The sequence below is a fragment of the Ptychodera flava genome, chromosome 10 (assembly GCF_041260155.1).
Source record: "Ptychodera flava strain L36383 chromosome 10, AS_Pfla_20210202, whole genome shotgun sequence".
Classification (NCBI taxonomy): Eukaryota; Metazoa; Hemichordata; class Enteropneusta; family Ptychoderidae; genus Ptychodera; species Ptychodera flava.
The window spans coordinates 10,504,401-10,523,399 of NC_091937.1; the positions used below are offsets into that span (position 1 = coordinate 10,504,401).

Below are 18,999 nucleotides of genomic sequence, written 5' to 3' on the forward strand. Positions count from 1 at the left end.
GCTATGACCTTGATAACTCAAATTTACGTTTGTTTTCGTGGACGCAGGTGCATTTTACACTGACAATAACGACAAATCAATCCATCTTTTTGTTTTTAATTTGAATAAAATAACAATTGTCATATGGCAGAAAGGTGTGTGTTTTCTTTCATCAGGGAAATGAAAGACTTGCATGAGTAGATCGAGAGCATCCTGTAATTCTCCAAACATGACCACACCCATCTGCTAATATAATCGATTGTTACTTTTATTATTAAAGACATTGCGAGGCACTTAAAGATTCAGAAGAAGTTGACAACTGCATGATATATTCTGTATTTTATTTCCTGCAGTTTTTCCAATTATGTATATTCCAACTGTGTGCATTATGTGCTTTACTACAGTTTTAACTGACTTCTCAAACCAAATAACGTTACACGTACCAGCAAGTATTCCTTGCCGTCGGCAAGAGAATAATTACTGGAGCCGAATATAAATAAGCGAGCGCCATTCTGCATGCAAATTCGTCTCCGTGGTTAATAACGTCGTTCATGATTAACTAGGGCATTGTGCGAGATTAGAACCAAACATAAAATGAAGACAACCCGTTTTCCTGTCTGATATAAACATGTTGTATGCAAATCTTCTCCCTACCATTCGGTGAATATTGATTTATAAGGGTTGCAAGCATCCCACAGATAGCGATATGCCCCTTGTCAGGTTTCAGGCGCTGGAGCGGTTGAGAAGGCAGTAACAGAATCATGATATACAGTCAACAGGCATGACCTAGTATAAAAATCTATAATACTATTGACGTAGTTTGTAACCAAATCGTAATTTTTTTCTGATTGGTTTTGAAACACAATGACGGGCAGAACTCGGATTGAAGTACGTTTTCTTTGTTGCTTTCAAATGTATCGCCGAAGGGCGAATTTGCGATGACTATTTTTTCGTACGAAACATCTGCTATTGATGAACCATATCTTTTCCTAGGGTAAGGTGGAATTTTGCCCACTAGCAGATACTTAGAATTAATAATGAGCTGTCATGGGAATTTGTGGGGTGTTTTCCTTTCCATGTCAATATCAATGTTGTAGATTCTTCCAAACGTAAACTTGGGTGTATGTATACTTGCAGAGTCTGACAGTCTAGATTGTCGCCTCAAGAGTATTCCGCTGGTACTCAGAGCGCCACCGTGGGTCTTATATTATGACAGACATATACATACCGCTGAGAATAGAGCACGTCGTCTTATTGGCTAATCAGTGTACTATTAAGATCAGATTTTGTGAGAGAGTGTCCAATCTCAACAAATTAAACCCTTGCTTCAAAGGCAAATCCAAGTTCGATTGTCCACACACATCTCTCAAGTACTCTAAGACGTGTCATCGTCTACACACACAATGCTTCACAGCAACATATTTGTCGCTGGATATCAATTTTATAAGCAAATAATATGTTTGATGTCTGGCCATTCAGTACGTGCTCTTCAACATATCCGGTGTTTTGACTTCACATTTCGTGCTCGGAATAATTTGTTCTCTTGTTGTGATCAAGTTATACATTCGGGAAAGTACAGATCGTGTAAAATTCCTAACTCAAACTGTCGAACATAAATATTTACCATAGCACATAAGATACAAGAAACGCTATTGATTGATATAATTATTTAATGACAATATAGTTAGAAAAATTGTTGAATACATTTTTGTAGCAATATTAGACCGACAAACATATAAAATATCAACATAGAAAAGTCTTAACATTAATGACAGATCGTATATGTTATACTGAACCATATATTATGATTCTGGGATGATAATTTTCTTACAGTATATATCCCTGCATATTTGACTACATACTGAACGATACATGTCTTGTCACTAGATAATGTTTTCAGGTAGGTATATCTGATGATGATAAACTATATTGCATAATGGAATTCTCCCCCGGTGGATGGTCAAATCTGTCCTACTATATTCCGAAGCGACAGCATACCACTAGTCTCAAAGTTTACAAATCTCAAATTAAAAGTACCATTTATTACTAAACATGATTACAGCTACATGAACAAAAAAGACTAACTTAACTTCGACTTCATTCAGGTATGAATATTTTTCCAAATATGAGCATTTAGAGTAAGCTTATAAACAGACAATCATCTTTAATATATCTACGGCAATTAACATATCAGAGAATAGAACACATAATTTGCCATAAGGGTGAGGTCAATGGCATCACTTTGTCCTCCAGTGTAAATTTCAAGTTTGAAAAGTACTTAGAAAAGATATTGCATAGCCTTGAATAGAAACCGAGAAAAAAGTTTACTTTCAAACTGAAAAAGTCACGTATTTACTCGATACCTCGAGCTTGCAATGTCCGTGTGCCTACTCATAGCATAGGCAACAAACCATCATTAGTAGAAATCTCGTCGCCGTCTTTGAAAAAAGAACGATCGACCGTAAATTGAGGTAACTTAGAAATATTAAATTGCATACGTTCAGCTATATAGCATTTCTTTTATGTGTGTTGCCCGAGGCTTAATGGCCTTATGGTGACGAGCAAAAAATTGGATTTTGCCTCGAGTTGATAATCAATTGATTGTTATGGCGAAATTGGACATTATTATTTCGGGTGCATTTGTGCAGTGCCTCAGAATGTCTTCAAGAAGTAACGCTTTCATGAAATGTGCATCGTCGGAATTCTTATGCAAATGTTTAAGAACTCCTTGTCACCGTCTCTGACATGCCTTTGAGCTTACATTAAAGCAACGGGTCGATTTGTCGAAAGTCTAAATTTAAGCGGAATAAGCAAATTCCGCTCGTTGGTGTCAATTCTCATCAAATTCACCAAGCGACGTCAATGTTTGACCGTGGTATCCGTGTTTCGGAAGATAAAACTCAGCGCCAAGTTAGAAGATTTATAGTTTGTTTGTTTGTTGTATATTGCCTCTTTTATCAAGAGCCTAGGAAATGGAAATGAATGACGGGTTTACAAAGCTTCGATGTCTGTCTCTTTTTTTGTGAGTCAGTATTTCCTGACAAGATTCGTGTGTGTAATCGACAATCTGCTACGTGTACTGAATCGCGACTGTACCGTCTGGACGTGACAGGAAACTGTGATTTGAAGTCAAAATGTCAAAGGGATGGTTATCCGAAGATGAAGTAGTGATTCAGCGACCATTTCTGTCTGTTTTTCAGCTGTCTAGTCTCGTCTGGGACGGTGTAATGATTTGGACGACTGTGAATGTGCATTTTTTCCAATCTGTGTGTCTCGAAGCGCAGAAATCAAATGAAACACTCCCCAGCTGTCTCCTACCTCTGATGTATGTATCGCAATATTAAACAGGTCTAGGAGGGAATTGAAATATCAGCGCTATTCTGGTAAACATATCACGGTAGCAGTATATCTTTCAAGCTGTAGAGACTCGCCTAAATGATGTGTTAGGTGCTGTGTTGACGCTACAGTATGTGAGGAGAAAAATTCTTTTTCATCCGCACACTAACAACTGTCACTCTCATCTTAATGAATTGCCGCTGTTTGCCAAAAAAGCCCGAAGGCGATATACAACTTGTCAAAAAAATCTTATGTTTTGTGTTGTTTTATGTTGCTAAGTGAACAAAAGTTCGGACTTAATTTTCCATTACAATGTATTTGAATTACAAAGGAGATAATGGATCCCTGCGACTCAAAACTACTGAAGATCCATCGCATGTTTCGAGGTATTGCACATTAAATGGACAAAGCCTCCTCTTTTTTTCCATTTTTTATCCGGGAAAATGGAACATTAGTTCAGATAATAGTAATGAATAAAGAATCTTAATTTTAAGGTTTAATTTTTGTTCACGCAGGTTGTAGCTAATCACCGGATGAAAAATGAAAATAATTCCATTGTTAGATTTATCTATCAAACCTGTCCGCAAGCCAGGTCGAAGGCGTGTTTCTTTACAAGAATGGTGACCTCCATAGGTTTTCATAAGATTAACAATATCACTAAATGTTCAAACGAAACAAAATTGCAAAAAGAATATGCCGACTGGCGGGGATTTTGTGCCAATAAAATTCCGGCATGTAATCAGTATGTTGATCAACAGTAAAACTTTTGCAATATCCCTGAACATTTCAGTTGATTATTACGACTGCGACGGTCAAATTGTGTCGAATACTAAATTCAATCATCAGAGCCCTTCACGTACAACCGAATTGCCGTTTTTCATTATATCTGTCAAAGTTTTAAAATGAAACACTACGGGATCGATGGCGGTTTAGCTGGCTTCACCTTCAATTTTCACACGCGAACGCCAGCTGTAATTAAACGTCTTGTAAGCCCAGACCATGCGTATCAGCTACACATACAAAATCGATCCGACCCCGGCCTGTGACTTGGATTGCGCGAAGGCTGAGTACGTAACTTATAGTCGATGGGTTTGTCTCTTCGGTTACATTAAAATTCGAGTACGAACGCCATTTTGGTATGCAACCTGAAAGTGAAAGAATTAAGCTTTCGCTCAAACTGTCATCAATGAAGCCTCGGCCATCTATTATTAAATCAAGAAAAAAATTCAGGGGGGTCACCGTGCAAAGTTCCACACTAGAGAAGCAACTTACCTAACCTTTACAAATATTTGAAATTCAAAATGGCCGCCATCTCTGTGTTATCTCTATTCGGGAAAAATAAATTTTCTACAGTATATTTTCAAAACAATGAGACGGTTCCATTTTTCACTGAAAGAGCTTCAAAATGAACCCCCACAAGCGGTGGACTAGATTAGTTTGGGAAAAATTTGAGAGTGCGATTATCTGAACCCTTGGCGCATTTCCCCTTGAGTGCAACGATTTCGTCACGCGACACACCGTTTATTTAAAGGGTTTATTTTACATGTTGTCTCGATGAATCATTTCGGGCTACGACGAGAGAGGTATCTTGCTTAGAATTGTGTTCAAATGAATTTTAAAGGCATTTATTCATCAATTTGAAAACTATCTTACCACAAACCGACGTCACATGGTTTTGAAAACACTAGACGGCCAACGATTCCGTTATATTACCTTTTCGCCGAAGACGACTGCGATCCTTTCAGTAAGCCTCAAAAAGTCACATTGGTTACTGTGTTGTTTTCTGTCAACACGCTATCAAACGTCGCTTAAACGCACAAAAATGACACTATCGGTTGCCGTAATATTACAGTCGTACGTGTCTGTGTTCTTTGCGTGCTAAACGGTTTTCACAATCAATCAATTTTCAAACATCAAGAAGTCAGGCTGTATACATTACATTTTCCTGTGCAAACAGTACTTATCAAGATAAATTGCAGTATCAAGAACCTTGAACCATTAATCACAGAAAGGCTACACCTAAAGTGTGAAAAGTTAAAGTTGAAAAATCCTATATACATTAGCTGAAAATATCTTAATTATTACAGCTTGTAACATTGAGCCGCAATCGAAGAAAGAATCGGTCAAGCTCACGTAGAAATTATGTAAATGACATTGGCAAAGGTTACCCGAATTCCATACATAGTTAAATCAGTGAAATAGCCACTCCCTAATGAGGGTGTAAATGCACAAATGGCGATTTGTCATCAAACGTTTCAATAGAAACACAAGCGTAGAAAAAAAAAGAAGTGTTCCCATTTCACACAGATCTCTAACTCCATCTTTATGTAGAATACGCGTCCCGAAGGATTCGTCAGATATTTTGGCGAGGGTCAGTGAATCTGTAATGGTGACGCATTCTCAGAGATGGGCGTTAGTCATTCACTGCAGATGTGCATTCTATAGGATTAGGGTGTAAACAGTCATTTTCACAGGCGTAGCTTAACGTCCCTTACGTGACTAGATTAGATCCCGTTCACTTCTCGTGCCCGACACGTGCAGATAAAAAGGAGCCCGGTCTGCTCAAAGTTTGATGTCTGTAACTTTGTTCAACAAGAATTGGTAAAAAATCGGGTTAACTTGTTTGTCTGGTACTTGCAGTGTGGCATCATGGATATTCATCGCTTGGCTTTCTGAGTACGGAATAATCACAGAAACATTTGAGGCAATAGCCTTTTCTGTCAACACACATCGATAGCTTCCAATCAAGTAGCATTGTTACTATTGGCCAAGTGATGTCACTAGAATATGTTATTACGTTTTCACAATTCCTGCGCAATTCATGTGTTGGTCTACCCAGTGCATAGATGACAACGATAGCTTTTTTTTTTTTCCTAAAGTAACACGTCAGGCAGCGATAAAACACCTCGAACCTTTCATGAAATGTCGTTATGGAATATGAACAACGCATGGAAAACAACTGCCTTGAATAATTCGTCTCTTATTGGTATGCATTTTCCTCATACCGCAGCCTCTGCGGCTCCATTTTGACGACGTTGCGTTCAATGCATATTTACTTCATTGCGCAAGCGCACTCTCCACTCGAATGACATCTAAAAGTTTTCACCAGCAATCATACTTTCTTGTGCAGTAACAAATTGATTTCCATGTCACAGTGCGACTGCATTTAGCGCCTCGTCTTGGGTCATTGCCGTAGCCTTGTCGACATAAACGATGCAGTCTCGCTGGCTATCCTTGCTTTCCGTCAATCCGCTATCGAACTCCGTCGATTCCTCCTCGTCGTCGCTGAACAAGATATGCGCCCAGTCGACCATTCTCTTGATGGTCAAGTGCACGAAGGTCGACACCAGGATCAAGCCGAACAGCAGAAACACCTCCACATATATATGGTTCATCTCGATCTCCCTGCCGAAGGTCGGCACCAGATCGCCGAACCCAACCGTGGTGTAGCTGATGGTACAGAAGTAGACCGAGTCGAGGTAGCTCCACGATTCCTGCGTGTGCGAAAAGAAGAGCGCGCTCAACATGATGTAGCCCACTAGCACCACAATCATCAGGGGGATCGGAACTTGGACATCTTTCCTCGGGTTGGCTTTCTTCGCGGATGCTCTGTCCTGTTTCTGAACCCGCTGCGGAGACTGCGTAGCGCTCGAACAGCCCAGGGAACAGTGCCTCTCGCTCTCCGTGAGGCTGCCCAAACTTCCCTGGTGGTGTAGCTGCGGTCCACGGTTCCTGGGAGGGGAAACGGAGCCCGCGGCCGGTTTGGGGACTTTGCCAGAGGCGCAGAACTTCTTGTCCGGTTGCGTTGCCTTTGAATACAGTTTTTTCAGCGGGACTGCCAACAGTTCTCCAAGCTTAGCAAGATACATGAAGAAGAAGGGTATCCCTATCAGAGCATACAGCACACAGAGGATCTTTCCCCCGTTAGTAACTGGCACGATCTGACCATAACCTGCAGTGGAAATAAACAGTGTCGGGTTAATGATAGGGGCAATAGCTGTAATATTTAAATCCACTTTGTCTATTATCGTTCTGAAAAACACATTTCTTCCATTTTCCCCCTTAGATATTGAAATACAATGTATTGGCCTTTCAAACCTAGACATCTTGACGCAATAGCTTTATTATTGACAAGTTACAACTTAGATCCTGACTAAACTTTAGTCCAGTTGGATACGATATTCGGTAAAGATTAACAAACAGTAAAATATAATGGAAAATTCAGCAGAGTTACTGCCAATAGACAATGGAGCTCGAGTGTGTAACAATAACGAAAATACATCAACCACTAGAGTCATGGGATTTTTGAACACTGGCGATGTTTTGGTTTCTCCATTTGAAATAAAAATATATTGTAAGCGATGGCGAATGGTGAATCTATAAAATATCAGTTTCCTACGCAAATTTTCAATGCAAGCGATCCATTACAAAATAAAAGAATCGTCAGGACCAAAGGTCGCCACCGTGAACACGTTAGGTGAATCATTGTCCCTAGCGTATAACAAAAATTGCAACGACGGCTGTCACTATTTTAATATGTCTTTGACATTAAAACACAACAAAGAGGCCATTTTAAAATGTTCATAGGTGTCATGTGGTTCAAGGCAAAAATAGCCTATTTGGTTGATGACTACCTTGACTCATGGATAGTGAATTGTCAGCCAATTCCTCTGACTGGCATATGCGAAATGCAAAAACGTGCCATTGTGATAATGTCATTACCTTTCACAAAAGTCTCTGCACGAGAAGTCATTTTGAAAATATATATTCAGAGGCAGTGCCCAAACGCTGTATTTCAAGATAAAATATCAAAATTACTTCTTCTGCTGGAAAACTGGTAAACAATACCGACACAGTAGTTATTTTTGTAGTGGCTTTGATAACCGTAACACCGTATCTCCGTCGCTTGGTCAGCTACCGCTTTATTTCTTTACGTGAGGTAAAATTATTGTCAGTAGCGGAATGCTTTGGAAATCTAAGCTGACAGGAAACACGGCAGTGCTTCGTTATCAGCTCCCTAGCGTCTTTTACCATTTCAAGTTATCGTCAAGTAATGTGCACGTGATCTGCATATAATAAAAAAGGTCGCTGTATTTCCATAAAATGTATCCCATAAAATAAAATGAGAAACAACTTGCGTCTTGTTATCCATCTTAACCGATTTGAAAGAAACAATTTTCTCATATCAATTTCAATATTAGAAGTGTTAACTTTTTTTTTGTAAAATATGACTAATATTAATTTTCCGCAAGGATTTTACATGACGCAACAGTGGATATTATGCCTTACGTAGTATAACGCACTCACCTATGTATGTATGTATGTATGTATGTATGTATGTATGTATGTATGTATGTATGTATGTATGTATGTATGTATAATATTTGTATGAATTATAGCGCTAGCTGTCAACGGTCTGGCTGTATTAAATTTGATATGACGAGCCATTAGGGAAGACATTAGGATTCGCTAATCTCCCCAACGTGTTCAGCGCATTATATTAATACTCAATGACATTAACAATAGCTTGTCCAATTTTAAAAACTGGAGAAGAAAGAAATGCTCCGGCAGACATCTACCTCAGTCGATAGATCGATTTCGAGGCTTAATTGGCTGTCTCGAGACAAGTGTCCGTGTTTTGTTTTGTTTTATAATGGATAGCGTAGGTTCATATTAGACATGCTGGAATGATGGTCGTAAAGTGTACATGTACATGTTGCAAGTAATGATTGTCCTTTCAACGTATTACAGCAGTGACTGATAAACATTCAAACAAAATGAGATGCACTCCCGTAACAGTTGTGAAATGGTTCTAAGTTCATCTTTATAATCATTTATTCAAAGCGCTGTAAGTCGTAAATTCTTGTGACTTTAATGGAAAACTTAAGGGGTGTAAGATTTGCTTACAGAGATTTACTAGCTGCCTCAAGTGTAGGTCAAATAGAGTTGATATTTATTTATTTATTTTTATTTACACTTTATAGAGCAGGCGAAATCATCGGTTAAGTGTTTTTTCGGTGCTCATAAATATCAAGAAAAGAAAAAGATGAAAGATATGCCTATCAAATATCTTGACTGATGCTTTCTCGTGCGTTCGCAATTCTAACGAGTAAATTCATTCTGTGAAAACCCCTAACTACAACAAAGACGTACTTCGGATTCCTTTACCGCAGGAAAATGTAACTGCGTGATTCAGTCTGAAGAAACGGTACATTGAACCCGTGTTTTTATTCTCTGTTTTCCGACATAAACTCACTAACGGATGCAAGAGCTGGATTGTCAACATGGTAACTTCGCCTTCGCTAAGGTCAAAAAACACGGTGCAATGTACTCTGAGAAGAAATGATTGCCTGTTGGTAAAACAATTATTTGTAAAAAGGAAATGTGGGACACGCGCAGCCAATGACCTGCGCCTATCATGTGCCTCAGCTTGGTAACCATATTGTCACAAAGCCAAATTATAACATCGAAAATGCTGAAGGCCATTCTTTTTTCTATATACTTAGTTACGGTGGATAAGTATTGTTGTGCATTACAATGCATCTGTGATAGCACGGTGACCAGGTGTTTCACACGATAGCGGACAGTGAATCTTATGATAGGGCAATCCCTTGTTGATTTTGTTGTCCACCATGAATGCAGACTAGCTTCTGATCATACTGATATAGGGAAAGAGTGACGGTAAACGAGCAAACTAATATAAAGGGGGGGTCGATAACCCGAGTTCGTGGTATGGCCAGGGACGAATTTTTGCTAAGACTTAATTATTGTTAGTTACACATAAATTGTTACAACCCGAAAAAACTTAATCCGGTTATCGTTCAGCACACGTAACCGTGGCCACGTAAATTATTACACGATCTTTAAGTTGAAGTGTTTTGCTAATAAGTATTGTAACATCCATGAAACAATTACATTATTACTACTGTCTACCTAAAAATAAATATAACCTTTGGTAATATTTTCTTGTGTTCCATTGAAAACATACATACTGACTCCGTGGAACACAGCGCATTTCGATACAATTTTTTGAGCGAAACAAAACATAAATTGTACAGACAAAAACATGCTGCAACACGCATCAAAAGTTACGGCCGATGGCGCTCAAGTGATTAAAGCCCGAGTGTGTCATAAACTGATCTCAAAATATCCCCCTTTTTCCAAGAGTTTTCTTTGAATAAGCCCCATTAAAGACTGAAAAAATTGTATGACTCTTTGTGTCGAAAGTGGCATGTAAATTTAAATGTTTTCACATCATTGTTTATGTTAATCATATGACAGAGAAAATAAAGATTACAAAAAAATGTTAGTCATCGTGTGTTGTACATTCAAGTTAATGACATCGTGCTTGTTTCTTTTATGATCACGACGGGCATGTGTAGGAAATACTTCATTTTTTGTTCTTTTGCGTCGGGGGGGGGGGATTTTATGAGTGCGGCACCCGTTTGTTATTTAACCTGTTAAAACATGTAGGCAAGCCCAAATCAGCGACTGTCCTCCAGTTAGTACATTTATAAAAACAAACTTTGGTTTGAAAATAAAATCATAAAAATAATGCATAAAATTCTCAGCTGTTTGGGCTTTATGAAGAGAATAGAAAATATTCTTTGTAATGTTTAAGTCCAGTGACGTTTTAATCCATGCGAAAGGTTATTTAATTTCTCCTACAATTATCACCTGAGCGACGTAATTACTATTATTACACGCGGATCAATTTGAATCAAACGCGAAACTAAGTTCTAGAAAGTATCGTGAAAAAGATTAAATTCGAATGTACATAGCCTAAAATTACCTCCTTGTCTAATAGAAAATGTCAAATTTGTTTTTTTCCCCTTCTTTCGATAACAACACTTTTCTGTCACGTGAAAACAATTAATAATTAAAAAAACATCAAGCGACAACCTGCATGAAGTGATAATTGAAAATTTATTTTGTTTTATGAGTATTGCTGACACGAGATATTATTGCTATGTCCTAATTAGATTTGGTCATTAATAATTTATGTATGAGTGCTATTATCACCATAACGCATATTGTGAAATTTAAAGGAAAGCACATTTCATTTCAATGAAACTCTAGTTTCTGAAGGCTACATAACGAATCACCGAAACGGGCGGTGTTTCCGTTGGACCTACTTTTTTACGCAGGAAAATAACTACAGATAGTCTGTACAATTTATAATAATATACAAAAAATACATCTACGCAGAGAAATACTTATAAAAATATATTACACAGCATTTAATCATATGGACCGGCTATGGTAAATTTGATATCTCGAAAGACGAGTTACATTAGTACGAGTCTCATAGTATATATTTGTAGTTTTGTTTGTCCTGTTAGAGGTACATTACTAGCTACCCTCACATTTTCAATGGAAGGAAAATTAGAAATTGTACTTTTTGAAACTGTTTTACATATATTATACATGTTGGTAAAAATAATCACAGCGCATGCATCTGGCCGACTACATTCAATAAACAGCCTATCTGAGCGAAACTCACTCTCTCTCTCTCTCTCTCTCTCTCTCTCTCTCTCTCTCTCTCTCTCTCTCTCTCTCTCTCTCTCTCTCTCTGACATCATGCTTTCCAAAGGGACAGCTTGTATTCCGTGTATGCCAAGAAATATATGTGCCGAATGACAAGATGTACGGCTCAACACTAAACCTTTTGGGAAGAATCGTGAATAAACGGCTTTCCGTATATTTTTTTAATTTCGCTTTGCGTTAATGTTTACGTTTTGTTTTTTGTTTTACATTTGTTTGGTTGTTTTTGTTTTTATGGGGAGGGGGTCGGCACCACAAACGGAACGACCGATTACTCTTGCGAAAACATCGCTAGTGTATACCGAGACAGCAAGTCACGTGCCAGATAATATTGTGCCAGTGCCAGGCTCAGATTGTTCAAAATTATTAATTTTAGTGGTCGATCATTGACGAATAATTTCGACATAGACTACGAGACTTTGAGCAGTCACGAGATATCATGAGATGTGCATTGTGACGACACAAGACTGGCATCTTCGTCACGGCTCACTGGAAAGAAAATCGAAGCGTACGTTTTACGGGCATTATAACATTTCCAGGAATTGACCGATGCAATCGATATCTTTTCTCTCCAGGGAACGTTCGTGTGCGAATTTGAGATATACCAGAAATAAAATATTTATACGACAACGATATCACCATCTATAATCAAGCTTTTCTCATTTGCGCAGGACTGTGGGTTCTCATTTGATAAAGACGAGAGATCAATAAAAATGGTGAATATGTTTCATATCTGCTCAGTTGCACTGATAGCTCCTTAAAGCGGGGTCTGGCTCGCATGTTCTGAGAAAACCTTGAACAAAGACCCACATAGCGCAATTGTAGCCTGAAGCAGTGGATTGTGTCTTCTATGTACAGTACAAGGTTAGGTCAATCTTTTTGGGTACATCATCTTATGTTGTCGTTATCCACAATTGTTGGCGGGAAAAGTGCACACGCCATACGTGAACGCACTAAACTAGGCTACCTAGGAGACATAGATTGGTTGCAGCTAGTTAAATCCGGATACATGTCCCCCTGCGAGTCCCTTCAAGTTCGCAATCCATTTTTATTTGTGTGAGTAAAAATATTGCACTTGACTAATCTTTAGGGAACACTCCTTCATTGCGAAGCAAAATGCATGAGCGACGTACATCCGGGAACACTCAGCCAAACACATGCGATACATTATCGAGTATCAACACAGTAAAAAATTGAAATCTTCCGGTTTGTGGTTCGCATAAACAATAGCTGAATCCACAAAAACATCAAGTTTTAGGCGAAGAAGTTCATAAAAAAGAGGCGAAATGTCGTTAAATTTAGCCCCTTGCAAAATAAAACTCTTGACAGGTCAGGTTTGTAAGAACGCCATGTGTCAAGTACCGGCATGGGGACGTTGTATCACCAATTAGATAAAAAAATGAAATTTGCTATCATTGTCGCATTAATATATAATCCGAATTAATGGTCGGGAAAGTAGATGTGCAACGTTTTCGCGGAAATTACTATTTTTACTTAAAGATATTGGCATCTGTATTCATACTCTTAACACAGGCTTCACTTGACAGGTGACAGGAAAACCTGGCAATTTCTCTTTTATTGAGTGGCAGACTTAATTAGAAGTGTGATTATTTCATTATAAATTGCCCATTTTCTTCCTATACGCCTAATTTCTGACATTTAGAAATTCTGGAGCGTTATCAAGTGTCAAATCGGTCGGTCGTTGTGCTAATGCGTATTCAGCAATTTGCCGTGGAAAAGAGGAAGGCTTTTATCGCGCGTAACTCCGGAGAGAGCATTTCTAGGCTCTTGAAACAGCGCACGAGAGCTGAAAAAACGAAATTGGATTCCCCGGAGCGCAGTAAAATTGATCTTCGAGGAGTTATCTTGGGGAGTAATCCATCTTCCCCTTCGCTGCAGATCTACCGAGGGACGACCGTGATGTTTTCAAGGTCTGTGCACTCTAAACGCGTGACTGAATCCAATCCAAATACAGCTTTTACTGTCCGAGGTTATTGCCCATCTATACAGGCAGCCCGCTGTAAACAACAGGTAAACGAACAAATACACACGGGTCGTTCAAAACTCCCTATCAGATTGATTGCAGATATTGAGCTCAAGGAGTGCGTATTATGTTTTGCCTAAATCCTCACCAACCAAAACGTCAATTATGGTAATGAAGACTATATGTGTCCTGAACAGATAGCAACCAGAGGTCACAGAAAGGTCAATGCACACACATAATCTTCAAATTGGGTGAGCTTTCTGGAAAACAATGAAACCTATATATTCAGTGACCGCGATGGGTTGCATTTTCTCAAACTCAGCTTAAAATCATCTAAAATGATTTTATTTAACTCTATAAAAAATGAAATATCTACCACAAGATGTGTGGCAAAGGATATCTGTCTGAAACATGCTAGTATGTATTCCAAAGATGTTCACCATATCAGACACACAGTGACAAGCTTCGCCTCTTTGTCTGGCCCTTGGATGTCTGTGAAGTGTCCTCGATCCAGAAGGTAAAGAGTGTTTACTGAAAACATTTATAGAGTCGTTCGGCAAATTAGAACTTAAAACCAAGGAAATGAGATTTTTGATTGATGGCTTTGTGAAATGGCTGACCAATCCCCAATATGCACCAGAAGGATATACTTGAAAAACTACGCTTAGATACCTTAAGAAAATCTCTCTCTCTCTCTCTCTCTCTCTCTCTCTCTCTCTCTCTCTCTCTCTCTCTCTCTCTCTCTCTCTCTCTCTCTCTCTCTCTCTCTCTCTCTCTCTCTCTCTCTCTCTCACACACACTTTGTCAATCAAGCTGCAGTCAAATGCCAAAATTTACATATATAACAAACGATGATAATATGTCCACAATGATGAGTGTATTGCTCAAAATTTCTGGGTCTGAACAGAGCGATAACATCGGGAGATACGATGACGAAAGAAAACTATCAATCAGATCGCAAGTTATCATAATGATGCATACTCCCTCAGGTGTACAGATCACAAATTAACTATTAACGAAGAATTTGTTCGCCTGAGAATATCGGCTTGAAAAAAATTTTTTTCTAACTGATTGTTTGCATATTAAATTGCTTTAGAGATTCACAGTTGGATGTCTAATCTAAGGGCTTTAGTTGGATTGATATTTCAATCGCGGAGAACCTACAGTCAGTTGCAAGAATAAGCTGTGCAACCACCTGACCGGAATGAACATTCCGTTATCAGAGCAGTGGCCTCTTTTGGCTCGGTGACGTCATCAACGAAGAATTACTTTAATTTCAGAACGCGACGATGACAGGTCCGGCTTCACAGGATGTGTTCGTCAAATACTTCCTGTGAACGGATTGAATATTTAACACAGAGATCTTGGTTAGTCACTGTAAACAAGATGTGAGAACAACACTGAAAATTTTATTGTCAGATACGCGTACTGAGATCGGCTGCAAATTATACATCTCTTTTGTGTTATTTAGCGGGAAATTGCACCGTCACTCTGACGGACGGCCACATATTTTTGAAGTTCACTGACGGATGAGTTCGACGTTTTGAAAAGCCGCGACTGTATATCGTTGAACAACATCAATGTCAATTAATCACAGTCACCTGACAGCTTTAGTCAAAACCGCAAGGATATTGCAAATCAGTAAAATTGCTACAACTGCTAGAATTGGCGCGAAAACCTGGACATTCTTTTGAAACAAGGCAACCGTGACAGACGTCGGAATGCGTTATATATGCAGACTAGAACATTCAGGATCTGTCTGTAGGGATCGTGTTCTCAGTATAATCCCAGTCAATATTGTCTAGGATATGAAATACAGAATCGAAAATGAAGTCACGTAAACTTGGCGCAGACACAAACACGCCCGCAAGATGTGTTCGTGTTTTTGTTTAAAAGCTCCTCCATTTCACCTCGTTCACTGACTGAAAACCTGGTATATAATGTAAACACTCCTGCGCGACGATAATTGCAAGTAGTTCGCGCACGAACGCAAAGGTGAACCTGACAAATCGCCAACACTTACAAGTTGAATATTCTCTGTTCCCCCGAGGACGTGCCTTTACATCAACGTTTTAGAGCTGATCAAATATGCATTTCCTTCCATGCATTATGGAATGTCTCGCAAGACGTACTCGTGTGTCTCGTACCGTACCTTCGATTTTGATCGAGAAAAGATAAATTTTTTGTGGTGTAACCGAAAATCCAAGTAGTCGGACATGTTATGCAGAATCTTTACAAATATATAAATACATATACACATACATGCATGCATGCAGGCATACATACATACATACATACATACATACATACATACATACATACATACATACATACATACGAGGGCATAAACATATTACGGTTGTAATATCGCTCCATTTCTAGATTGCAACAAGTTATCTTATCAGTTCGATGATTATTTCAAATAGCTAAAGGTCGTAAGAGTCCGATTCAGTTATATGGCCCCATTTTTTGGTAAGTAGATTGTTTGCGAAATGCAACTGAAAGGCGTCGAAACGTTACACAGGGCGATGTCTGATTCTACGAACGTTTAACACACGGAAAGTACCCCGAGCAAGCGAGTCATTCAGAATTTTTAAACGCGACACATGGCTTGGCACGATCAGTGCAACTAGCTTATCTCAAAAATGTTGTGGAAGCAACTTTCAGCGTTTCATTCCTTGGGCGCGAATCACTTAAAAAGCAAAATTTTTAATGCGATTCTAGACGAAAAAAGCCAAAAGCAATTACCCCCATAAAGTGTATGACCTATTGACATCTCTACACTAACAATAATCATTATGTCGCTGGGATCGGTACCATGGTTTGTTTGCAGGTGAACGACACATTCTCTGATTATACTACTTACAGCTAATTAATGAAAGTTACTCCGCCATAAAATATCTATTTGCAACTGTACACACGTCGGTCAGCTGAACTCAGTTTCAGTATATATACAAATAAATAGCTCAATAAATCTAATTCAGGTCTGTGACATGATATTCTTCTTTCCTGGAAACATCTGCATTTGACAATTGCGAGAATGTGGAAGTTTCGAGGTCATTCCATGAGTGACGCTCACGACTGCGCAAATTACGGATCGCTGAAGGACTAGCGATGATCTGTACCTTATACGCTCTACACCTGTTTAGCTGAGCGTGTCTGTTTTACATCATGCATTTTTGATCGACGACATAAAAACCCTCTAAGTCTTGCAAAACGACAAATTCAATTAACTCAAGTTCAATTATGAAGACGGCATACTTTGCACGCGTATTTGCAAAGTTTTTATCAATACCGGAGTTCACCTGTCATCGTGTTCCATAACATATTTTTCAATCAATAGTTTTTGAGGTTGTATTATTGTGCTCCAAGTACGCATCTTTATAGATGGTTGCATTGCTACCTGCTTATTGAAACACTTTTATTTGTATTTCTACATGGTAGCCTGCTGTCTGATTTTTGCTCGACCTTAGCTATAAAAGTATGTATTTGTTATGGTTTTATTCTGCGACCCTAAGCCTATGGCAACTATTCATGAGGGTGTTTGGCTGCCCCTGTATCCCGCTACAATAGAAAAACGTCTGATGTAGTTATTTTTACGGATATTTACGACCGCTCTACCGTTGATGGGTGTGGCGTAGTCCATATTAATCATCTGATATTTGTGTGAATCTCGGTTTTCTATTCATATAGAAACGCTGGATGTGTTATCTAGGGGTTTAGGTGTCTGTGTGTATGTACCTTCAAGGACAAAATAACGACTCGTCTTTGAATGTTTCATTTTTAAACGTTATCATTCTAGTACCCATATTATGCACAGGGATTAACGATGTCTATTTTAAGCTTTGTAGCTCAATGCCAGATGTAGGTTAGGGCAAGGCTTGAAATATATACACTGGTTATAAGCAAAGTTGTTGTGTTTATGTGTTTTGTCAAAGGAGGAAATTCGCCCGCGGCGGCGGCTCAGGCTGCATTAGCGTCACTTACCTATCGTGCTGAGAACGGTCAAACAGAAATAGATTGCCGATTGGTAATCCCAGCTGTAACCAAGCAACGCCTTGACGCGGTCCTGGTAGGCCGATTCAAGCTCCTTCTCGAACTCGAGAAGTCGCTCGATGGCCATGGTGTCCCACTCTTCAGCTTTCATGGCGCGATGCTGGCGCAGATCCTCGGTGACACGGCGTCGCATTGTCGTCGTGTTCAGCTGCGCCTGTTCCCAGTGACTGTGCTCCAGGCTGTGGAAGGCCAGTGCGCCGAGCAGGACATAGGCCAGCAGCACACAGTGAATAACCAAGTACGACCGAACGGACTTGGAACAGCATGGCTTCTGCTTGCGCCGCTCCCTCTCTTCGCGCGGGAAGTACCACATCGTGGTTTGGCAGTTACCGCTTCAATCGCGCACACGTCGTCGCGACCGTCTGCCACCACCCTCGCATCTCTGCCATGTATGACTAACAAACATTTCATGCGGAGTTAAGGGGTCTGGACTGTGATGCAAACAGAAAGCGTAAGTTCATTGCCAGTGTGTTCGGTCGCCTCTTTCGCAATAACAAAAGCACACTTTCCGACAGTGCACACAAATCGTCGAGGATTAATGTTTAGAATAGTAGCCTCCGTTCATGCGAATGTAAGATTACTACACGCCATCAAATTTTAATTCGCTTAATTATCAGAAAAATTTCAAAAAAATAGCGACAACCGCGGTAACAACGCCACCGAGGGTTTATGAAATGAAACTCTAGATTCAGGATGTCAGCGCTGAGAATACACATATGTTTTGATTACAATTACGTAGGGAGTCTTCAATAAAATTATCGCCTTTCGGGTGCCGTCGATGAAACAGTGCATTACACAGTATCAGCTTGCAGTTTATCGTTCTGGCTTTCTTGAATTCAAGGCATGTCACTAATTCAGAACTAAAATTGGACGTTTCCATTTTTCTGTCAATGCAATATATTCTTTCAAACAAAATAGAGAAGTGAGACTATTAAAAAAGACCTATGAATAAATAATACGCATCGAACACGAGTCATAAATGATAGCTGACTTTAAACATTGACAGGTGAGGCAAGGTCGAGTTTGAAAGTAAATTTCGATGAGCATATTTCGTACAAGGTTTCGGCTGAATTACATTGAGGGGTCAACTAATCAACTAT

At 39.2% G+C, this 18,999-nt stretch overlaps 1 protein-coding gene across 1 annotated transcript; it reads right to left on the minus strand.

The window, feature by feature from the left end:
• Positions 1–1,631: 1,631 nt before the first annotated feature.
• LOC139141961 (two pore potassium channel protein sup-9-like) lies at positions 1,632–18,307 on the minus strand. Its single transcript, XM_070711742.1, has 2 exons — positions 17,831–18,307; positions 1,632–7,267 (listed from the first exon to the last, which is right to left on the minus strand). The coding sequence occupies exons 1-2, from the start codon at positions 18,210–18,212 to the stop codon at positions 6,465–6,467; spliced, it is 1,185 nt and encodes a 394-aa protein (XP_070567843.1). The 5' UTR covers positions 18,213–18,307; the 3' UTR covers positions 1,632–6,464.
• Between the last annotated feature and the right edge of the window lie 692 nt (positions 18,308–18,999).

Excerpts from the sequence above, each read along its gene's own strand:
- LOC139141961 (XM_070711742.1), bottom strand. The coding sequence starts at position 18,212 with ATGTGGTACTTCCCGCGCGAAGAGAGGGAGCGGCGCAAGCAGAAGCCA. Across the intron at positions 7,268-17,830 it reads GACCGTTCTCAGCACGATAG|GTTATGGTCAGATCGTGCCA; the intron begins GTAAGTGACGCT and ends TTTCCACTGCAG.